The 20,046-nt window shown below is 48.9% G+C and overlaps 2 protein-coding genes across 3 annotated transcripts in view; one reads left to right on the top strand and one right to left on the bottom strand.

Annotated features, from left to right (window-relative positions):
- Window positions 1–6,656, bottom strand: part of CFAP97D1 (CFAP97 domain containing 1) — a 16,737-nt gene extending 10,081 nt beyond the window's left edge. The window contains exons 1-6 of one of the 2 annotated variants that reach the window (XM_072780766.1): window positions 6,507–6,656; window positions 6,036–6,273; window positions 5,438–5,508; window positions 5,051–5,169; window positions 2,528–2,584; window positions 1,898–2,026 (exon numbers count right to left, since the gene is read on the bottom strand). In XM_072780766.1, coding sequence (XP_072636867.1) covers window positions 1,930–2,026; window positions 2,528–2,584; window positions 5,051–5,169; window positions 5,438–5,508; window positions 6,036–6,159 — 468 coding nt within the window. In that variant the 5' untranslated portion in view covers window positions 6,160–6,273; window positions 6,507–6,656 and the 3' untranslated portion in view covers window positions 1,898–1,929. Of the gene's footprint in view, window positions 1–1,897; window positions 2,027–2,527; window positions 2,585–3,511; window positions 3,636–5,050; window positions 5,170–5,437; window positions 5,509–6,035; window positions 6,274–6,506 lie in introns of those variants that run through there. The other variant, XM_072780765.1, reaches the window with a different exon arrangement.
- DUSP3 (dual specificity phosphatase 3) lies at window positions 6,261–20,046 on the top strand. Its single transcript, XM_072780764.1, has 5 exons — window positions 6,261–6,424; window positions 6,631–6,682; window positions 7,750–7,909; window positions 10,657–10,883; window positions 16,419–20,046. Exons 2-5 carry the CDS (start codon window positions 6,631–6,633, stop codon window positions 16,622–16,624), a joined length of 645 nt encoding a protein of 214 aa, XP_072636865.1. The 5' UTR covers window positions 6,261–6,424; the 3' UTR covers window positions 16,625–20,046.

The raw sequence follows: 20,046 nt of genomic DNA, 5'->3' as shown, positions 1-20,046 counted from the left end.
TTTTTTAAAAAGAGGACTAAAAGATTACAAACTGAAAGAAAATATTTTGCAGATCACATTTCCAACAAAGGATTTGGTCTAGAATATAATAAAGAACTCTCAAAATTCAATATTAAAAAATGAACAGTTCAGTCAGGAAACAGGCAAAAGATATTCAGACATTTCATGCAAGATGATATCCACATGACAAATAAGCCTATGAAAGATGTTCAACTTCATTAATCACTAGAGAAATGCAAATTAAGAGCACATGAGATGTCTCTATGCACATATCAGAATGGCTAAAATCAGAAATATCAAATGCTGGTGAGGATGTCAAGAAACTGGATCACTCATCCATTGCTGGTAGAAATGTAAATGGGACAGCCACTCTGGAAATAGGTTTGTAGTTCCTTTTAAAATGGGCTTACCGGGCAGCCCAGCAGCCCGGGTGGCTCAGCGGTTTAGCACTGCCTTCAGCCCAGGCCGTGATCCTGGAGATCCGGGATGGAGTCCCACATCGGGCTCCCTGCGAGGAGATTGCTTCTCCCTCTGCCTGTGTCTCTTGCCTGTCTGTCTGAATCTCTCTCTCTCATAAATAAATAAAAAATATTTAAAAATAAAATAAAATAAAATGGGCTTACCATACAACCCAGCAATTGTACTCTCAAGCATTTATCCCAGAGAAATTAAACTTACTGTCATGCAGAAAATTGTGACAAATACTCATAGCTGCTTTATTCACAATAGTCAAAAACAAAAAACAAAAAACAAACCTAGAAACTACCCAAATGTCTTTCAACAGGCAAATGGTTAAACAAACTGGTATATTTATACTATGGAATAGTACTTTAGCAGTAAAAAGGAATGAACTTTTGATGCATACAACTTGGATGAACTTCAAGGCTATATGGAACAACAACAAAAAGCCAGTCTCAAAAGAATGGATGTATACCACATGATCCCATTTATGTAACTCATGAAATAACATAATTACAGAGATGGAAAACAGATTAGTGATTACTGGAAGAGGGGGGCTGTGGCTAAAAGGGGTAGAGGTGGTACCATGGAGTCTTTTGATGATGGTACAAACTATGAATCTTGAATGTGGCTATAGTTACCCAAAACTACACATGTGATAACGTTACATAGAGCTACACACACACACACACACACACGCACGTTTAACTGGTGAAATTTGTATACACCCTATGGATTCTACCAATGTCAGCTTCCTGGTTTGATATCATATTATAGTTAAACAAGATGCTAACTTTGGGGGAAGCTGGGTGAAGGGTGCAGGAGCCCCCTCCCCAGCCCTGGTACATTTATTTTCGCAAATGTACCTGTGAATTTGCAACTTCCTGTGAATCTAATCATTTTTAAATAAAAAGTTTATTTACTTGTAATGAGAACACTTAAGATCTGCTCTCTTGCAATATAAAAAGTTTAAAAAGTTAGGCTCAAACCCAGCACGACCAGTCAGAGCAGTCATGCAGCGTTGTCTTGCCATATGTTTTGAGATATGTATGACACTTTTACTGTTGCTGCTCCCTATAGATGAACAGAATACACAGAAACTTCAATGAGGCATTCTTTTCCAGTGTTGTATATTCACAGAGAGACTAATGGCATTTGTTCTCTGTGCTATCTGAACCTTACTCTTATCAAGTGCTTCTGCTCTCCATTTTGACAGTGCGCGGCACTTGGCAGCTGGGTCATCTTACACCAACCTTCCTCCCCTCTAGGATGGTGGCGATGGTGTATGTTTTAAAAAGTTGTTTCTTTTTCTGTCTCATAGAAACTTCTTTTCAGAGCCCCAGATAATAATGCTTGCATCTTTCTTTCTGCCTGCCCTACTCTGTCTCCATTTGGGGATGGGACTTAAAAGCCTTTGGGTACTTTAAATGTAACTTACTCATTTTATGTTCCAAGCTTTATTGTAGCATCCTAAGATGGAGCATTCAGCCACTTAGGAGTGTCTTGAAATTCTAAGTAGCTAAGAAATCCTAGGGCTTTCTCTCGTATCTTTTCCATGGTGAGTAACCTTGTATTCAGGGGGAAAAGAGGAAGAGAAATAGAGAAATATCAATTATACGGAGCTATTCTTTGGAAAGCCTGAGTGTCCATTTATCCTTCTCCTCAGGAACAGCACACACACACACACACACACACACACAAATTTAGTCATTACTAATAATGTTAAGTAATGCAAAATGCCAACACAACAGTACTTGAATAGTGACAAAGACCTGTAATGGAACTTTGGCACAACATTAAAACCATGAGACCTCCTGTTTATATCTTCCTGGAACAAATCACTTCCCCTTAGACTCACGTAAAGACTCAAAGCTGATGACAAAAGCCAGTCACTTCCTACTCGTATGGAGAGAGGAAATAGAGAGCTCTAAGTTCCCTTATATTACAGAAGGGCTAAATCCATCCCTTTAACTGGGTCCCTTGTGCTCCATCTGTACAGTTCTTAGGGCTTTGGTATCAACCATGATCACTGTATTCCCCAATAAGAAGCAGCCATGGTAAGACATACCTAATCATCTCGGGAGAGAAGATACCTTGTCGTATTTCTGATATAGCGTCTTGAATTCTTAAAGGGAGAAAATCAGATTTATGTCAATGCCAGGGGGCTGGTGCTAAAGTTGAAGTTCTAGCTCCTAAGGCTGGCTTAGAAAAGGCTTACAGACTAAAGGGAGGGAGTGGTTAGTTTGTTGTTGTTGTTTTTTTTAAAAAAAAACAAAAAAAAAGAAAAATCACAGGGGGCACCTGGGGAACTCAGTGGTTGGGCATCTGCCTTTGGCTCAGGTTGTGATCCCAGGGTCCTGGGATCGAGTCTCACATCAGGCTCCCCGCACAAGCCTGCTTCTCCCTCTGGCTTTCTCTGTGTCTCTCATGAATAAAAAAAAAAAAAAAAAAAAAAAAAAAAAAAATTGGGCAGCCCTGGTGGCTCAGCGGTTTAGCACCGCCTTCAGCTCAGGGTGTGATCCTGGAGACCTGGGATCGAGTCCCAAGTTGGGCTCCTACATGGAGCCTGCTTCTCCCTCTGCCTGTGTTTCTGCCTCTTTCTCTCTGTGTGTCTCTCATGAATAAATAAATAAAATCTTAAAAAAAATAAAAAATAAAATAAATGCAGAAGGCGTTTTTCCTTTTTCCTTCTTGAAAGGTCATTCCTAAATGAAGGGAATCAACTACACACTGAATCATGTACCCTTTCCTCCTTTTTGCTTATACGTTGTCTTTTTTTTTAAATGAATTAAAGCTTGAGGGAGAATGCTACCAGATATTTTCTGAAACTGACGCATGGTGGCTTTGCTCCCAAGGAGCAAATGGGTTAGCTCCTGGATGGTTCGCTCCTGTCATTAGCTTTGTTTGCTCTGGGTGCTTTCTCTTTTACCAATTACTGCATTTTTCATGATCTCTCCCTCAGCCGCATAGGGAGGCTCTTCTGCAACTGACTCTACTCTGAACACAGACGAACTGTGTGTGCGCAAGGAAGAGACACAGAGCAGCCACGTGCCTGCCAGTCCATCTCGGATGACCTGCGGTCATAGTGGGGTTTGCGATCACTAAGCCTCTTCAGAATGCCCTGGTTTTCCACGGTGATTCTCACTAGTTCTCGGTTCCTTGTTTCTCTGTTTAAACTGAAAAACACAAAATCCTGAGATGGTCAAAGAGTAAAATTCCCTTCTTGAATGAACTAGTAATGTCATAAACCCGCGCTGCCTAAGTGCAGAGAACAGACTTTCTCACTGAGCCGTGAGACCCCATACATCTGTTGAACTAGACTACACTCTGGGGAGCGTGCACAACATTGGCAGGTTTATATCAGCAGTTTTCAACCCTGATGTCCACTAGAAGTTTCTACTTTACTGGTCTGGGTGCAGCTTGGGCATTGGCATTTTGTAAAAGCACCCTAGGAATTATTATGTGAAACCAGGACGGAGAATGTCTGGTTTATATGATGAGGAAGGTCTTGCCTATGGACACATCACAAAAGGCTGGTGACAATTTTGCTTCACTTTATCTCACCTGTCAATTGTTTCAGATATATAAGGATATAGGAAAGGTATCTTGACACTCCCTCCTACACACACACACACACACACATCCACCAGATTCTTTCCTGCATACACTTCTTTTGTAGCCCTGGCTATTCTCCATTATTATTTACATAAACATCTCCCCTAATAGGTCTTGAATTTTTTGATGTTAGGAAAAAAATATATATATCTCTTTTCATCTTTGTATTCATAGGACTTAGTAGATAGTAGTTCCTCAGGAAATATTTGAGGAACTGACTCAAGAATGCTGTGTCAGGGGCACCTGGGTGGCTCACTTGGTTAAGCATCTGCTTTCAGCTCAGGTCATAATCCCAGGGTCCTGGGATTAAATCCTGCAATGGGCTCTCTGCGCAGTGGGGAGCCTGCTTCTCCCTCTTCCTCTGCTCCTCCTCCACCCCACTTGTGCTCTGTCTCTCTCTCAAATAAATAAATAAAATCTTTTTTTTTAAAGAAATCCAAAGAGGATTTTCACTTTTCAAAAAATTTTTTAAATTTTTATTTATTTATGATAGTCACAGAGAGAAAGAGAGAGAGGCAGAGATATAGGCAGAGGGAGAAGCAGGCTCCATGCACCGGGAGCCCGATGTGGGATTCGATCCCGGGTCTCCAGGATCGCGCCCTGGGCCAAAGGCAGGCGCCAAAGTGCTGCGCCACCCAGGGATCCCATAAATAAAATCTTTAAAAGAAAAAAAGAATGCTGTGTCAGTCCCAGCTACGGTCACCATTCTACAAGAGCATGCAGTATTTTCTTGTGACCAACTCTGAATAGGACTTCAAAAAAGTCTCTTAGATGCAATAAAAGTTAGCCCTTTATCACCAGAGAAAGATCTCCGTTTTGGATAGTTTTCATTCTCCTTAACCCGGTCTCTTTGGCTACCCATCGAGATACCGTCTCTCAAGTACACCTCCTGCTCAGGAGAACCTTGCACTAAAACCCAACAAGGGAAAAGTCAATTTTGACTTTCCAAAAATGAAAAGATGAGAAAGAATGCTACCTCTTGGAAAAATATTCGTTCCAGCAATCCACCTTGGCAGGGCCACGATGGGCATTGGCGATTTTCTGACACAGTTGCTTGTTTTCGTATTCGATTTTGTCGATCCGCTTTTGTTCACCCTGGTAAGAAACCATACTCCACCATGGTGACATTGTCCAACACCCAAATGCTCAGCATCACCCTTCTCCAGGATGGTGGGAAAGGGGGAAATTGTGGGCCACAGTGGAGACTGGGAGCAGAGTGTAGGAACGGGTGTGGTGTGCAAGGGGTAGAGCATCTTAATAAGTCTCTGGAATGGTGGGTGTTTATAAGGCTCTGGGAACCTGACTTCCTCAGGACATGGAGAGAAATCAATAAAGTACATCCGCAGATGGCAACAACAAGTACCTGTAGTTTGCTCAGTTTTAAAATGTGATGTGTGTGCGCCGCTGGAGGTTTGGTATCAACAGCTGGTTTCACTAGAGAAGGATAAGAGAGATCTATGTTACCATACAGAAGTCCTCTTAGCCGCCTCAAAAAGCCTGCTCACATCCTAGACAACCTCCCCGACTCATTAATGTGATGATTTTGAATTGACCTTTCCCCAGTTCAGGAATTTTAGTAGCTACATTTCCCTAACTGGCATCTTCAAAGAGTTTTTAGCACAAATAACAGAAAGTGAGGGCCAGAATGGGTAAAACAGACACATGAAAGAGTCTTTCCCATCCTTTCCCAATGCAACTAGCCTGTTGGGAGTTGGAGTTCCACTCCCTCTCTAGCTGACTTTGGTTTTAAAGAGTTTGAGTGAGCATTTCCATCCATTGAACTCCTGGTGGAAGGTAAATTTTGTCACTGACTCCAATGGTCTTCTTGACCTGACCCAACCAACCCAGCAGATAAGACCAACCATCACAAAGTCATACTATGCTGGTTTAATGTCAATATCTGTAAGGTGGACCCTTCCAGAACCCCTAATTGTGGTGTCTCGCCCCAACTGCCCACATACCTATTTGTATTCTATTCTTGTGAAATATGTAGTGGCCAAAGTCCAGTTTCTTCCTGAAGATTGTGCTCTGTCTGTGATTCGAGACGATTACAGGGTAGGCTAGATAATCCAGGGAATTGTTCATCTTCTCTTCCTAGTCTCATTTAAGAAATGAGGCACCCAGGCTCCTCTGTGAGGTACTTAGCGGTCCCCATGACAGGTTGTCATAGTTACCCTGTTATGACATCAGGGACAGGTCCTGGGGAAGGAAGAGGAGAAGCAGAGCATGCCTGACGATCCCCGGGCTTCTGTTTGAAAGCTAACACAGGTCCAAGTCAAGATGAAGGGCAAGACTCAGAATCTCTCCCACCTGCCTGACACGTGGATGCCACCAACACCAGTGGGAAAAGGTGTGATGTGCTGGGAGGGGTGGGAAGGCACCAGGTAGGGGTTAGGGGGTGGGGATGGAGAAGTCTAGCCTTGGTTACATACCTTCAACTACAAGCTAAGTAGTCTCCACTACAGTGGATCTTGTGGAGGTGTGAGATCACAAGCTTTTGGGGGGAGGTGAAAGATGACCTTAACGATAATCTCATCCAATTTCTTCATTTTGCAGATGAGGAAACTGAGGTCCAAAGTAACAGCCTGCTCTGCTGCTCAAGAAGCAAGTTAGTAGCAGGGCTGGGCTCAGGATGCGGGGAGGGGTTGGTTCCTGAATTCCTAGGACATTTGTTTTTTTCGAGGGGTGGGGTAAACAGCCATGGGCAGTAGGGGAGGACAGAGACTGTCTTCTGCCTTTAGTGCGATTTCAGCAAATGAGGAGTTGCCAACACTGATGTGGCTCATGGTGGGCTGGCAGTTAGTTGCTCCTGGAAGGGCTGCAAAGGAACCTGATTCCGCTCCACCCTAGTACAGGCGTAGTAGCACCTAGTGGGTGCTCATCACATTGGCTGATGTAGAGGGAGGGCACCAACTGAGTCCTCACTGTACAGTGCTGGGCGCTCTCCTTGAGTGTCACATTAAATCTTTCAAACAACCCTAGGAGTTAGGTACTAGTGTTCTCATTCCCCGCACCCCCCCCCCCCCAGCCACCTCAGAGAGGTTAAGTAATTCTCCAGGGTCAATGCCACGCTGGCTGCACAGAGCCCAAGCTTTGAAGCACGATGCTGGCTCTCAAGAAATACTGGAAGAAATGTACCTCAGAGTTGGGCTTCTCAAACTTTAACCTTTGTAAGGATCGCGGGGGGCGGGGGGTGCTGTAAAATGCACATTCTCGTTGGGCAGGGCTGGGGCGGAGGTTTCGCATTTCTGACAAGCACCCCGGTGATGTCAGTGCCGCTGCTCCGCAGCAGGCAAGAGTCAGGGCTCCTAGGCGGAATCCGGGTGTCCCGGTAATCCTGGAAGAACTAGGCGACACCTGTGTGCGCCCCGGTCACTGGGAACGTTGATCGCGCCCTGCGTTTAGTCCAATGTTACTGCACTTCCCCGTTTGTAATGATGCAGAAAAGGCCCCAGCTTGGGGGGTTCCGGGGACCCCCCGAAACTCGCGGGACGCGGACAGGCCCAGGGCCCCCGAGCGCCCGCGGCGGCGGCGCGCCTTCCCGCCGGGAGCAGAGCGCGCGGGCGGTCCGCGCTCCGCCTTTTCCCGCGCCCGGCGGGCCCGCCTCCGGGGCGGGACGGGGCGGTCCCCGCTCGGAGCCCCCGCCCAGCTGACCCGGCGGCTCTCCCCTCGCAGGCTGCTGCCCCGGCGTGCAGGGCCCGGCCGCCGCCATGTCGGGCCCGTTCGAGCTCTCGGTGCAGGACCTCAACGACCTGCTGTCGGACGGCAGCGGCTGCTACAGCCTGCCGAGCCAGCCTTGCAACGAGGTCACCCCCAGGATCTACGTGGGCAACGCGTGAGTCGCCGCTGGGGCGCCCCGCCCACCCGAAAGCCGGGGTCGGGGCGTTGCGGGCGCTGGGGGGGGGGTGCGGGGCGTGGCCGCCCTCCGGGAGCCCCGCGGGGCCGGGCAGGGGCTGGAGTCGCCGCCCGCCCCCGCGCAGTGGGGCGGAGGGGCTAGACCCCGCCCCGGCCCCGCGCGTCCTCCCCCCGCGGGGGGCCCGGGTCCCCGGGCGTCCGGCCCGAAGCCGCCAGCCGCTAGGGGCTTGGCCTTGGGCGGGGTCGGGCTACCGGGATCACTTAACAGGTGGCCCTCTGTCACCCGGCCGGTCTCCAGCCCGCGCGTCATGTGACATCTGCCTGGTTCTGCAGTGAGGTCACCGCGGAATGTCTGCCTTCGCTGCCATGGCAACTGGCTGACGTCACAGATCGGGCGTGGAACTTTCCCGGCTGGGCAGGCCAGATCAAGGAATCGAAATACTCCCAATGAGGGATCCGGAGAGCTGGGCTGGGGTTTCCTTGCTCCCTCCCCTGCCTTCCAGATAGGGTTTGGTTTACCAACGCCCTAAGTTCCATGGGCCAGGGTCTGCGTTAGAAACCCAGAACTAACTCCCTTCTCCCCTTTGACCCAGGAGGAAATGGTGGCCCAGGGTGGTTGAGGGACTGTGAGGACAGAGACCATGCCTTGTTCATGTCTGTATCCCCTGTCCTGTACTAGGACCTGCTGCTTACCCTGCTAAGGGCTGCCACAAAAATGAGGGTCATCGCGGGGCAAGAAGGGGTCCCTAAGGCAGGTCCTGCCTTCGTGGGGACTGTCTCATCCATTCCATCCATTCATTCACCATATTGAGCACCTACTGTGTGTCCGGCATTTACAGTGCACATTCATAGTGATAGTAGTGGTAACGGTAAATTTGTTGAACGCTGAATTAGAGAAGGGAGGTGAATGAAAATTCACCTTCAGAGTTATTTGTTTTTTTAATCAACCACTGTTTAACAACCACGTGCAGTGTCATGAGCAGGAACAGCTGAAACAGTCCCAGGGCCTTAGCCGAAGTGCTCCGTAATTGCAAAGTTCAGAGGATAGTGCTCTGTCCAGCCACCCCAGCAGCAAGTGGCCTTGGTGCCTCGGAGAACCCGCTGTCTGGGGCAGTTTGGCACATTCAGCTGCCCCTCCTTCCCGAGTGGAAACCGAGGCGGTGGATGTCTGGTGGTAGCCAGGGTGGAAAGTGCCGGTGGCCACTGTAGAGAAACACATCCCCAGCCCAATTAGTGAATCTGGCTTTGACTTGACCAGGGGTGTGGGGGGGTACTCCTGCACATAGGGAGCCCCTGAACCAAATCAGGGCTCACAGGGCCTGGAGAGGAGTCTGTATGAGCCTCATTTTCTAGATCTCAGGATCTGCAGTTGATGTGGACATGCCAGGCAGAGTGAGGGGAAGACAGAGCAGGGCTGGTGTCAGGTCTTCTCCTTGCTCTGCCCCTAAGCATCCCATGTGAGCCCCAGCACTGTCCTTCCACTGTCCTGGAAGCTTAAGCCCAGGCCTGGCTTCCTTGCAGGCTGCTGTGACAGGCAAACAAGATCATGTCGGAGAAGGCACTTTGTAAAGTATAAACTGTTGTCTGAATTGGGATGTTGTTGGGAGATGAAATAAAGGAGCCCTTTGACTATTCAGATCAAATGTTTTATAACCCCCAGAGTTCTGTTGGCGCCACTTGGTCCCCAAGTGCTTACTCACCCAGGGGAGCTTCAGAAATGTGGCTAGTGGTCTGTGGTGGAAAGGGCCCCTCTGGGGGACTGGAGGGGCCGCCACACTTTATAGTCCAAGGAAGGAGGCTGCCTAAGATGTGTTGATTTCATTCTTTCTCACTGATTCACCCCATAGTCATTCAGCACCTATAGCCGGGTGCAATAGCAAGTGCTGGGCAGACAGACCTGGTTACCCCCTCAAAAGTTCACAGCCTACCCATCCGAACAAATAATCACAATCAGGCATTAGAAGAGCACTGACTACGGTGTCAAGCTCTGTCTATAGGCTAGATCATTTTTTTTTTTAAATTTTTATTTATTTATGATAGTCACAGAGAGAGAGAGAGAGAGGCAGAGACACAGGCAGAGGGAGAAACAGGCTCCATGCACCGGGAGCCCGACGTGGGATTCGATCCTGCGTCTCCAGGATCGCGCCCTGGGCCAAAGGCAGGCGCCAAACCGCTGCGCCACCCAGGGATCCCTAGGCTAGATCATTTAATCCTTCTGCCCAGGGGGTAGGTATTGTTGTCAACCTCATTTGACAGATAGGGAAACTGAGTCACCAAAAGGTTAAGTGGCTTGCTTAAGGTTACCTGGCTGGCAAGTCTCAGGGTTCGACTCAGACCCAGGCAGTCTGACTCTAGAGCCCGTTTTGAGCCAGTAGGCTGTACCACCACCACAGTATAGGGAACATGATGCCAGATGGAATGGAGGGGGCGATCAGGGCATATTGATGGAAAATGAGAGGGTGTGTGACCATGGAGAAGCTCGAGAAGGGCATTCCAGGGAGAGGGAACAGCATGGGGCTGAAACCACCCCAGCTATTTGGGGAAGCTGCTGGTAATTAGATATGGCTGGAGTAAGGGAGGTGGGTCACAAGATGAGGGGAAGTTGGCAGGGGCCAAGCGTGGAGGCTTCCTCGCTTTGCCAGGAGACTTAGAATCTTCTCCATCTTCCTCCTTCTGGGGCTGCCAGGTGGTCAGGTAATCATCCCCCTGCTCCTGTCTCCTGTCCAGGTCTGTGGCTCAAGACATCCCCAAGCTGCAGAAACTAGGCATCACCCATGTTCTGAATGCTGCTGAGGGCAGGTCCTTCATGCACGTCAACACCAATGCCAACTTCTACAAGGACTCCGGCATTACCTACCTGGGCATCAAGGCCAATGACACGCAGGAGTTCAACCTCAGCGCCTACTTTGAAAGGGCTGCAGACTTCATCGACCAGGCCCTGGCTCAAAAGAATGGTAAGGCACATGTGGCCCAGGAAACAGTGCAAGGCAGTTCTGACTGGATTTTTTTCTAGAAAACAGGCCCACAACTGGCTTCCTCTTGGAAAACCTATCAAGTGGCCACATGTTACACAAGATTTATAAATGTTTCTCACCATGGCAGCCCCGGGGTCCTTGGGTTTGAGTGGACTTTGCCTGAGAGTTCCTTTCTAGCCACTCCCCGCCATGCCCTCAGTTCAAATAGCTTTAGTAATAATGATTTTATCTTCCATGATAAGAAGTCCTGAGGTGAGGGAGCTCTGGGGCTGGTTGATTCAGCAGCTTGGTGGCGACATCAGGAAGAGGTGCTTCCCTTTTCTCTTGCACGCCACCCTCAGGGTTCTCCCCTCATGGTCCCAAGATGGCGGTGGTAGACCTAGTCACCACATCCTAGCAGAACAAAGCATAGCAAAAGACCAGGCAGCCATCTCTTCCTTGTGTTTCTTCCCTTTTTTTAATGAGCAAGTAAAAGGGTGCCTGAGTGGCTCAGTCGGTTGAGGGTCTGCCATCAGCTCAGGTCATGATCTCAGGTTCCTGAGATTGAGCCCTATATGGAGCTCTCTGCTCAGTGGGGAGTCTGCATCTCCCTCTTCTCTGTTCCTCTGCCTGGCTCGTGCTCGGTTTCTCTCTGTCTCAAATAAATAAATAAAAATAAAGAGCAAGTAGAAGGGTGCTCAGAAACCCTTCATTGGGGTTCCCCTCACATCTCAGTGGCTGAATTGGCTTACATGAACGCCTGGCCAGGGAAACAGGGCAGCCATGACTGGCTTAGGCGGGTGCTTAGCAAGCTGTGGCCCACAGACCACATCTTCCAGCCACTTTCTAAATGCTTCCTGCAGCACCCAAATCTAAGACTGAGCAGAACTGCTGAGTTGCTGGCAGGCAGGGAGGCAGGACCTCCCTGGGGGAAACCCTAGAAGGCAGAGGGCAAACGTCAGTTGAGCAGGCTGGGCCACTTGCCCTTTCCCTTTTAGCTTGTTTCTCTCAGCGCCTGCCTTTACCTTCAAGCTGCCTCCCCTGGCCTCTTCCTCCCTCACCACGGCCTTCTCAGGGGAAGTGAGCCCCATGAAGGTATGATCAGCCTTGATACCCTGATTCTAGCCTGTCTCTGCTTCTTGTGCCCAACAGCCTCCCCCTGGAATGATTTCCAGTGAACAGTGTGTACTAGATGCTGGTTATCGCATATCTGGGGCTCAGGAGGGAAGTTTTATTGCCCGGGGAATCTGCAACTTTACTGTAAGGCCCTTTGTGGTCCTTCATGATCTTGTGTGTGTCACCCCCGCCATTCCGGCTATATTGGGTTCCTGTGTTGATGGGAACGAGGGGCCCAGTTAAGGGGATGGATTTTGCTCTTCTTGTATGTGGGTTGGTCATCCGCTTAAGGAACTTAGAGCTTCCTGACTTTGTTTCCTCTCTCCATACAACTGGGAACATACCTTGGCTTTTTGTGACCTCTCGCCTCAGCAGGAGGCAGCATGGGCTGAGTTTTCAGTCTGGAAAGTTCTCTCTGCTTCTCCCTATCTTGTCCCCTGGCAAATTCCACCTTGTGCTTTAACCCTGGGCATAGTGTTCTCTCTTCCATGAAGCCTGCCCTCAGTTGGGTCCACTGTGTCCCCTTCTGTCTCCCCAGCACCTGATGCAGCATTGGGCACATAGCAGACATGCTGCAAATAATTACTGAGTGAGTGACAAAAATGAATTCCATGGGCTCTAATGCCAAGTGTACATGCTTCTAGGATTGACTGGCCAAGCGAGTCAACAGAAACACACTGGCCTCCTGCAGTGTGCAGGGCTCAGGAGAGCCAGATGCCCATCACTTTGGAGAAGGGGAAACAGCCAGGAGTGCTCAGAGGAGAAAGCAGTCACTTCTAGCCAGGAAGGTCAAGGGACACTTTTATGGAGGACATGGCATCTGAGTGGGCCCTGGAAGGATGGGAGTCAAACCTTCCTCTTCCCCATTGTCTCTGTGAGCCCTGGACTGCTAAATATGTTCCAGGTGGTGAGGCAGGGAAAGCCCCACTTTGCATACTTTCAGTATACTGGCTAGAGAGGGAACTGGCAGGAAAGTGGAGGGCTCCCCCTTCCTGCTTGGAAGGCACGGGGAAAGAGAGTCATGTTTTGGGGGCAGGGTGATGGGAACACAAGAGACTTTGGGCTAGCAGATTTCCTCCAGGATAATGGCAGTATTTAGGCATTGGTGGATAATCATCCACTTGGCTAGTGAGCAAATATTTATTGAGCACCAAGTGCATACTAGAGGTTGTAGGGTATCCTAAAATCAATACCACACTGTCCTTGCCCATTACATAAGCCAAGCATTAGCCTAAGGGCTTTATGTGACGTTTCCTTCAATCCCCTAACAACACTGTGCAATGGATACTATTAACACAGATGATGAATCGAGGCATAGGTGGGTTAGGTGGGTCTTAGGGTTCATAACCAGTAAATTGGCCAGGAAGGAAAAGAGAACCAATAGAATAAACAGATATTTTAAGGAATTGTCTTATACAATTGTAGGATCTGGCAAATCTGAAATCTGTGGGGTAGAGTGGTAGGCTGGAAACTCGGGCAGGGCTTCTTGATTACAGCCTTGAGGCAGAATTTCTCTTTCTCCAGTGAACCTCACATTTTGCTCTTAAGATCTTTGACTGATTGGATGAGGCCTAAACACATTATCAAGGGTGATCTCCTTTACTAAAAGTCAACTGATAGTCTGTGTTAATTACATTCACAAAATACCTTATAGACTAGTGTTTGACCAAGCAGCTGAGCATCATAGACAAGCCAGGCTGACAAATGGAACCATCAGAACCAGTAAGTTAGAATTTAAACCCACATTCATAGGACTTCAAAGATTTTTTTTTTTTTTTTTTTTTTTTTTTTTTTAAGATTTATTTTCTGGGGCACCTGCATGGCTTAGTCAGTTGAGCATTCCACTCTTGGTTTTGGCTCAGGTCATAATCTTAGGTTTGGGAAATCGAACCCTGCCTCAGTCTCTGCACTCAGCAGGGAGTCTGCTTTCCCTCTCCCTCTGCCTCTGCTACCACTTCCCCCCACCCCACCTCCTAACCACCACCCTTCTCTGGCTTCTGCAAAATATATATATATATATATATATATATATATATATATATATATATATATATATATATATATTTATTTGAGAGAGAGAGAGTGTGTGCACATGTGCACATGAGTGAGGTGGGGGGAGGGGGAAAGGGGAGGCTTGGTACAGGGCTCCATCTCAGGACTCTCAGACCATGACATGAACCAAAATTAAGAGTCAGAGGCTTAACCGACTGAGCCACCCAGATGCCCCAAAGATTTTGGTTCTAAATCCCTATGCTGAAAAAGGAAATATTTGAACTGGGGTTTTAAGGGATGACAGGAATTTGCCAGGTGGCCGAGAGAGACTTTGTTCCCTATAGAGGAAATGACTTGTGGAAAGGCACCAGGGGTAGGGAAAAGCATGGGAACGTATCAAGGCCGTGGGTACTTGGCCTTGTAAGCCACTCCTTGGAGACAAGAAGCCCTGCAAATGGTGATAGGTTTTATTTGAATATAGAAAGCCCCTTCCTGCTGCTAGGTAGAGGGTGAATTGGTGATGATGAGGGTAGATCAAGAGCTCAGTTTGGAGGTGTGAAGAGGGTGGAGGTGAGGGTGATGAGGACCTGAACTAACACTCTGTGGCCTGAGTGGGTGGTGGCAGAGAGAAGCCGAGGCTTGGGGCTCTTGGGGACCCCTGGTGGAAATGAAATGTGCTGGGACTTGTTGATGCTCTCTTTCACCAAATGCTGGGGATGCAGCAGGGAGCCAAACAGACAATTCTGCCTTGTGGAGCTTTTCCATCTCAGGGGAAGCTGACAGCAAACAAGTGAAGATTTCTGGCCTGGGGCCAGGCGGGGGGGAGGGGCGGGTGGGCGAAAGCAGGGAGTCAGGGATGAGAGAGGAGAAGGGCTGGGAGTGGGTTTGAGGCTTTAGAGAGGCTGAGTGGGAGAGCAAACACCTGGGGAGAGAGGTTTGCAAGCTGAGAAGCCAGCTGGCTGGTGAAGGGATGGAGGGAGAGAGGAGACAATGTAGGGGCGGGGAGGGGGGGGTGCAGATTTTATAGGGCCTCGCGGGCCATTTGGGGAGCCGTGAGCAGGTGTTTATATTTACATGTTTTGATATTTTTATCCTCCTGTTTGTATTTGACATGCACGTTCCTTTTACTTTTTAAACCACTTTGTTGAGTTATAATTGACATTCAACACATTTAAACATCACACATTTAAAGCCTGCAGTTTGACATTTTGACTTCTGTGTATACCTGTGAAACCAGGACCACAAACGAGAGTGTGAGCACACCCGTCTCGCCCCAGGCGCCTCTGTGGCCTCTCCCTTCCGCTCCTTCTGCCTCCCATTTCTAAGCAACTGCCGCTCTGTTTTCTGTCACCAGACACAAGTGTACATTTTGTGGACTTTTGTGTAAATGGAATTACACAGTGGGTGTGCTTTCTTGGCCTGGCCTCTGCCGGTGTCATTGCTGTGAGTTCCATCTCGGTCACTACACGTGTCCATAGCTCATTCCTGTTTAATGCTGACGAACCTTCCAGTGTATGGATGTGTCCCAGTTTGTGTGTTCACCTATTGGTGAACTTTTGGATTATTTCTGTTTTCTTTTTTTGTTTTTTGTTTTTTTACTTTATTTAGTTATTTGATAGAGGCAGTGGGGAGCATGAGCCAGGGGAGGAGCAGAGGGAGAAGCAGACTCCCCACTGAACAGGGAGCCCGACGCCAGGCTTGATCCCAGGACCCCAGGATCATGACCTGAGCTGAAGACAGATGCTTAATGGACCGAGCCACTGTATGTTTTGCTTTTGATTGAAATATAAAATTCACGTGGAGAAATGCTGGTATCACAAGTGTGCAGATCAGTGTGTTGCCCTCAGATCAAGAAATAGATCTCCCCCCCAGGACTCTAGAAACCCCTAGTGTGTTCCCTCCCTATCTCACTGTTACTACCACCCAGACTTCTGTTAGCGCAGAGCAGTTCTGCTTGCCCTCCTATTCCATGAACTCACAAATGTCCTATGTGTGTGTCTCATCCGTGTTCTAAGTGTAAGTCGTACACTGTTTATCGGTCCTGCCGTTGAAGGGCCTCTGGGAGCTGCCAGCTGGGGCCACTAGGAACAGTGCTGCCCTATGAATATTCTGGTGCGTGTCTTTGGTGGACATGCATGCACCTCCCTGCTGGGCCCTGGGGGTTGCATGTGTCAACCTGAGTACGTACTGCCCTGTGGTTCGCCAGAGCCATGTGCTCACGTACACTGCCCCCTGCACAGCCACAGATAGAAGTCCTGCTGCTCCACATCCTCGCTGATGCTTTGTGTTTTCCGTCTTCTCCATCCGGGCGGGTACACAATGGCCTCTTGTACTTTTCATTTGCGCTTCCCCCGGAAGAGTTCTGACTCGAGTCGGGCTGTGTTGGGATGGCCCCAGCTCACGCTCCCTCGTCCCTGTCTCTTTCAGGCCGGGTCCTTGTCCACTGCCGGGAAGGTTACAGCCGCTCCCCAACCCTAGTTATCGCGTACCTCATGATGCGGCAGAAGATGGATGTCAAGTCTGCCCTGAGCATCGTGAGGCAGAACCGTGAGATCGGCCCCAACGATGGTTTCCTGGCCCAGCTATGCCAGCTCAATGACAAACTAGTCAAGGAGGGGAAATTGAAACTCTAGGGCACTCCCGCTGCCTCTTCTCTAGCGGCAGACAGGGGAGGCCCTGGTCGAGGTGTCCCAAGCCGCCATGTTTAGGAAACACAGTGTACCCTGCTCCCAGCATCACCAGGCACTTGCCCACAAGTCTGTCCCAACACAGCCCTGGGCCACCTCCCCCCTGGGGAGCGTATAAAGAAGCTTGCTAAGGAAGGCATTTTGCTCTCCGGTGTGTCCCGGGCTTACAGTTTCTGATGTCTTCTCCCTGAGGTGGGGGCACGGAGGGGGAAGGCCTGTGACATACATGCTCCTCCTGGATGACCCAAGGCAGGAGGTCTGTGGAAGGATAAGGCTCGAGATGCCCAGTGGGGCCCCTCCTGATGTCCGTGGCCCCCCTGCCTCCCTCTCTGGCTCCCTACGCCCCACCCTGGGGTCCCCTCCTGAGTGGGGACCTCAGCACCTCGAGCCCTGTAAGGGAACTATGCAAACGCAGGCCCCTCTCTCCCCTCCGTGCCTGTCTCCCCCGGCTCCTCCCAGCTGCCCACACTTTGCTCATAGGCAGAGGCGCATTGTGAGGTCTGAAGCTGGTCCCCCGGCCAGCAGTTGTTAGTGGGTGGAAACTCCCATGAAGAGACTGCATCTTAAGTATTTCAGTGGGATTAAAGAGACCCAAACAAAGAGGCCGTCAGGTGGGCAGACCCCCTGGAGGACTCCTGTAAGTCCATAGGTTTGTTAAAATGTGAACCTATGGAAGGCTTGCGTTCAGAATTCGCTGCTTTGGAATATTTCCCCTGGACTGCTCTCAGAAGAGCGATGCCTCAGGCGTGGTTTTATTTTATTTTATTTTTTTAGAAAACAGGGTGTTGAAGTTCCAGCCTATTTAAAAACCCCACCATTTGAAGAATTGCAAAGGTTTTGTCCTGAATTATAGCGTTGGTGAGCTCAAGCCACTCGTGCTAACTGCTTTTTGTCTCCGTTGCTATTTCAAGGACAGAAGGAGGGAGTTAGCCAATTCCAATGTGGGTGTGTGGGTGTGTAGGGGGGTGTGTGTCTCAGAAGCACAGCCAGAGGATGGAGGAGCAGGCTCTCACCCCGCCCACTTAGAGGTAGTGCTTTTGGCTCTGCCGTGCCAGGAAAGATCTGGGAGCCCTGGGAGCAAAAATGACTCAGCCAGGCAGAAATGAAACACGGTGGAGCATCCGAATGGAGACTTGGCTGGTGGCAGAGCAAAGAAACCAGAACAACCCTTTTTAGGACTTTTAAAGGATGATGTCAGAATGCACTAGCACTCACGCTCACACGTGCACGCACATTTGTCAGAAAGTAGGAGTTTTGATTGAAACCCAGTCATATTAGGACTTTAGATGATTGTCACCATGGAAAGTGATGCATTCCTATCATCTTCAGGTTCCCTGACGGAGAGGTAGTCCTCAGCCATACCCCCAGCTCTTAGCACGCAGAGGTCTAAAAAAGTTTCCAGAATAAAACACTTCTTTTGAGCACCAGATATTTGCAGGGTGGTGTTCTGGTGGGTGTATCAAGCTCCCATAAACCCGAATTCGTGGTAGGATCACTTGCAAGGATTTGCAAAAGGGATTTTACCAGAAGCGAAAAGCCAAGGACTTCTGTTAGGTATATAAAATTCACTTTTAAATTTAAATTCAGGCAGTATTAACCTGTTGAGGTGGGGATTGTGCCTTTTTCAGAGTTGACCAGGGGCTTCTGGCTAGACAGGGAGAAGCAGGGTGCCGCAGGGCCTCCCTCCGAGGTGTAATAGCCTCTCTTGCCGCAGGGCCAGCAGTGCACAGCCTGGACATTCCCCTGCCTCTGTGACCACAGCCACCCCGAACAAACTAGGATCTGTCGTCTCTTCCAGATACCGGACTGCCCACATACACCCCCCTCAATGAAATGGCCATCCTCTGACCTGTGTACCTCACTTCACAGTTCCCAGAGAACTGTCCCATTCACACTCACTTGATCCTTTCAGTAACCCTATCAAGTTGGTAGAGCTTATTCATGTATTGTTACCTTTTAAGAAAAAGAAACTAGGGTTCCAACTGGTTGAAAACATGGTGCCTGGGCTGTCCCAGCTCCAAGTTTGCTGCTCCCTGAAGTTGAATTCCTTGTCCCATACTACTCTCCTCAAGAAAGGAGGCCCCTGGGAGTGTCCAGGTGCACTGCACATGCCCTTGACCCAGCCCGTGTGCACAAAAGCCAGATAACTTTGTGGATGGAGTACAACCAGCCAGGCTGTGGTGAGTAGGAAGGTGACATGTGGCTCTTCCTCCAGGAAACATCCCTAAGTTGGAGCTTTCTGTTCTACTGCTGGAAGAGCCCTAGGGCTAGGGCTCCCCTTCCCACACTTAAGCAGTGGTCACCCCCCAGGGTAGCTGCCACAGCTACTTAGACTAGTTAACCAGGACCTCTTGAAGTCCTTTTTGTGGGGGCAAGAGGGAGGAAAGGCGCTTGGGAGAATTACTGCCTTTACTTTGGGACTACTTTTATGCTGATAACTTGGGATTTCTTGGTAGTCTTTGGTCCCAGAAACCCTATATTTACTTCATGAGATTTAGCTCCTAATTTTTGAGTAAAATAAAATTCTATTGTAAGAGCCAGCACATGCCCAGCTGCGAGTGGAAGCTGTCTCTGGACAGCTTTCTACACCCTGGGAGGTGATGGAATAGGAACTCAGGGTGCCCTTACCCTCTCCCCTGACCTGATCCCTTTCTTTGACTAGCAGACCCCCACTTAGGTGAAATTAGAGCACCAAATGGTTTTCTTCTCAAATCTAAAGCAGTACACTTTCCACAGGCTGGTCTGTTTCCCTGCCACTCTGAGTGATCTGGAGAGCAGAGATCACCATGTGTCAAACAAGGGGACTCCTCTAGAAGACCTCTAAGGTCCCTTTGGCTCTGTAGGGTTCTCTGGAGAATCCCCACCTGGAATTTACCACCACCTGGAAATCATAGGGTATGTAATATGATGACCAGCAGGTGGCACTGTGTTCCACCCGTGGTGATGGTTTGAAAGGGAATGTTGGTGCCTTCTGTGTCACAAGTTAATGTTAAGATGCTAATGTTTTAATCAAAATAAGCACTGATCTTAAAATAGGAAGATAGGAGCTTTCCTCTCGGGAGATTTTGTCATAAGACCGGTGTCAGGACCCGCTGAAGAGCCAACAGTACTGGTCTCGCCAAGTCAAGATTTTATCCTGCTTGGAAATAGAGCCCCTCTCCATTTGAGAGAGCAGAGTGGTTGAAAGCTTAACTTATCTCCTGTCAGCTTTCAGGGCAATTTGATTGTGAAAGCATTGAGTTTTCTGGATAGAAAAGCGGAAGGTATTAAATTGGTTTTAAAGGAAAGTAAGTTTAATGTCTGTTGTATCACAAATCAGTGTTAAAACACTAACTGTAACCAAAATAAATGTCTTACATTACATAGAA

This window comes from Canis lupus, chromosome 16 (genome assembly GCF_048164855.1).
Source record: "Canis lupus baileyi chromosome 16, mCanLup2.hap1, whole genome shotgun sequence".
NCBI classification, from domain to species: Eukaryota; Metazoa; Chordata; class Mammalia; order Carnivora; family Canidae; genus Canis; species Canis lupus.
The sequence above is the reverse complement of the archived record's forward strand: the minus strand, read 5'-3'. Positions and strand labels throughout refer to the sequence as shown.

Excerpts from the sequence above, each read along its gene's own strand:
- DUSP3 (XM_072780764.1), top strand. The coding sequence starts at position 6,631 with ATGAGGAAACTGAGGTCCAAAGTAACAGCCTGCTCTGCTGCTCAAGAA. Across the intron at positions 7,910-10,656 it reads AGGATCTACGTGGGCAACGC|GTCTGTGGCTCAAGACATCC; the intron begins GTGAGTCGCCGC and ends TCTCCTGTCCAG. Across the intron at positions 10,884-16,418 it reads GGCCCTGGCTCAAAAGAATG|GCCGGGTCCTTGTCCACTGC; the intron begins GTAAGGCACATG and ends TGTCTCTTTCAG.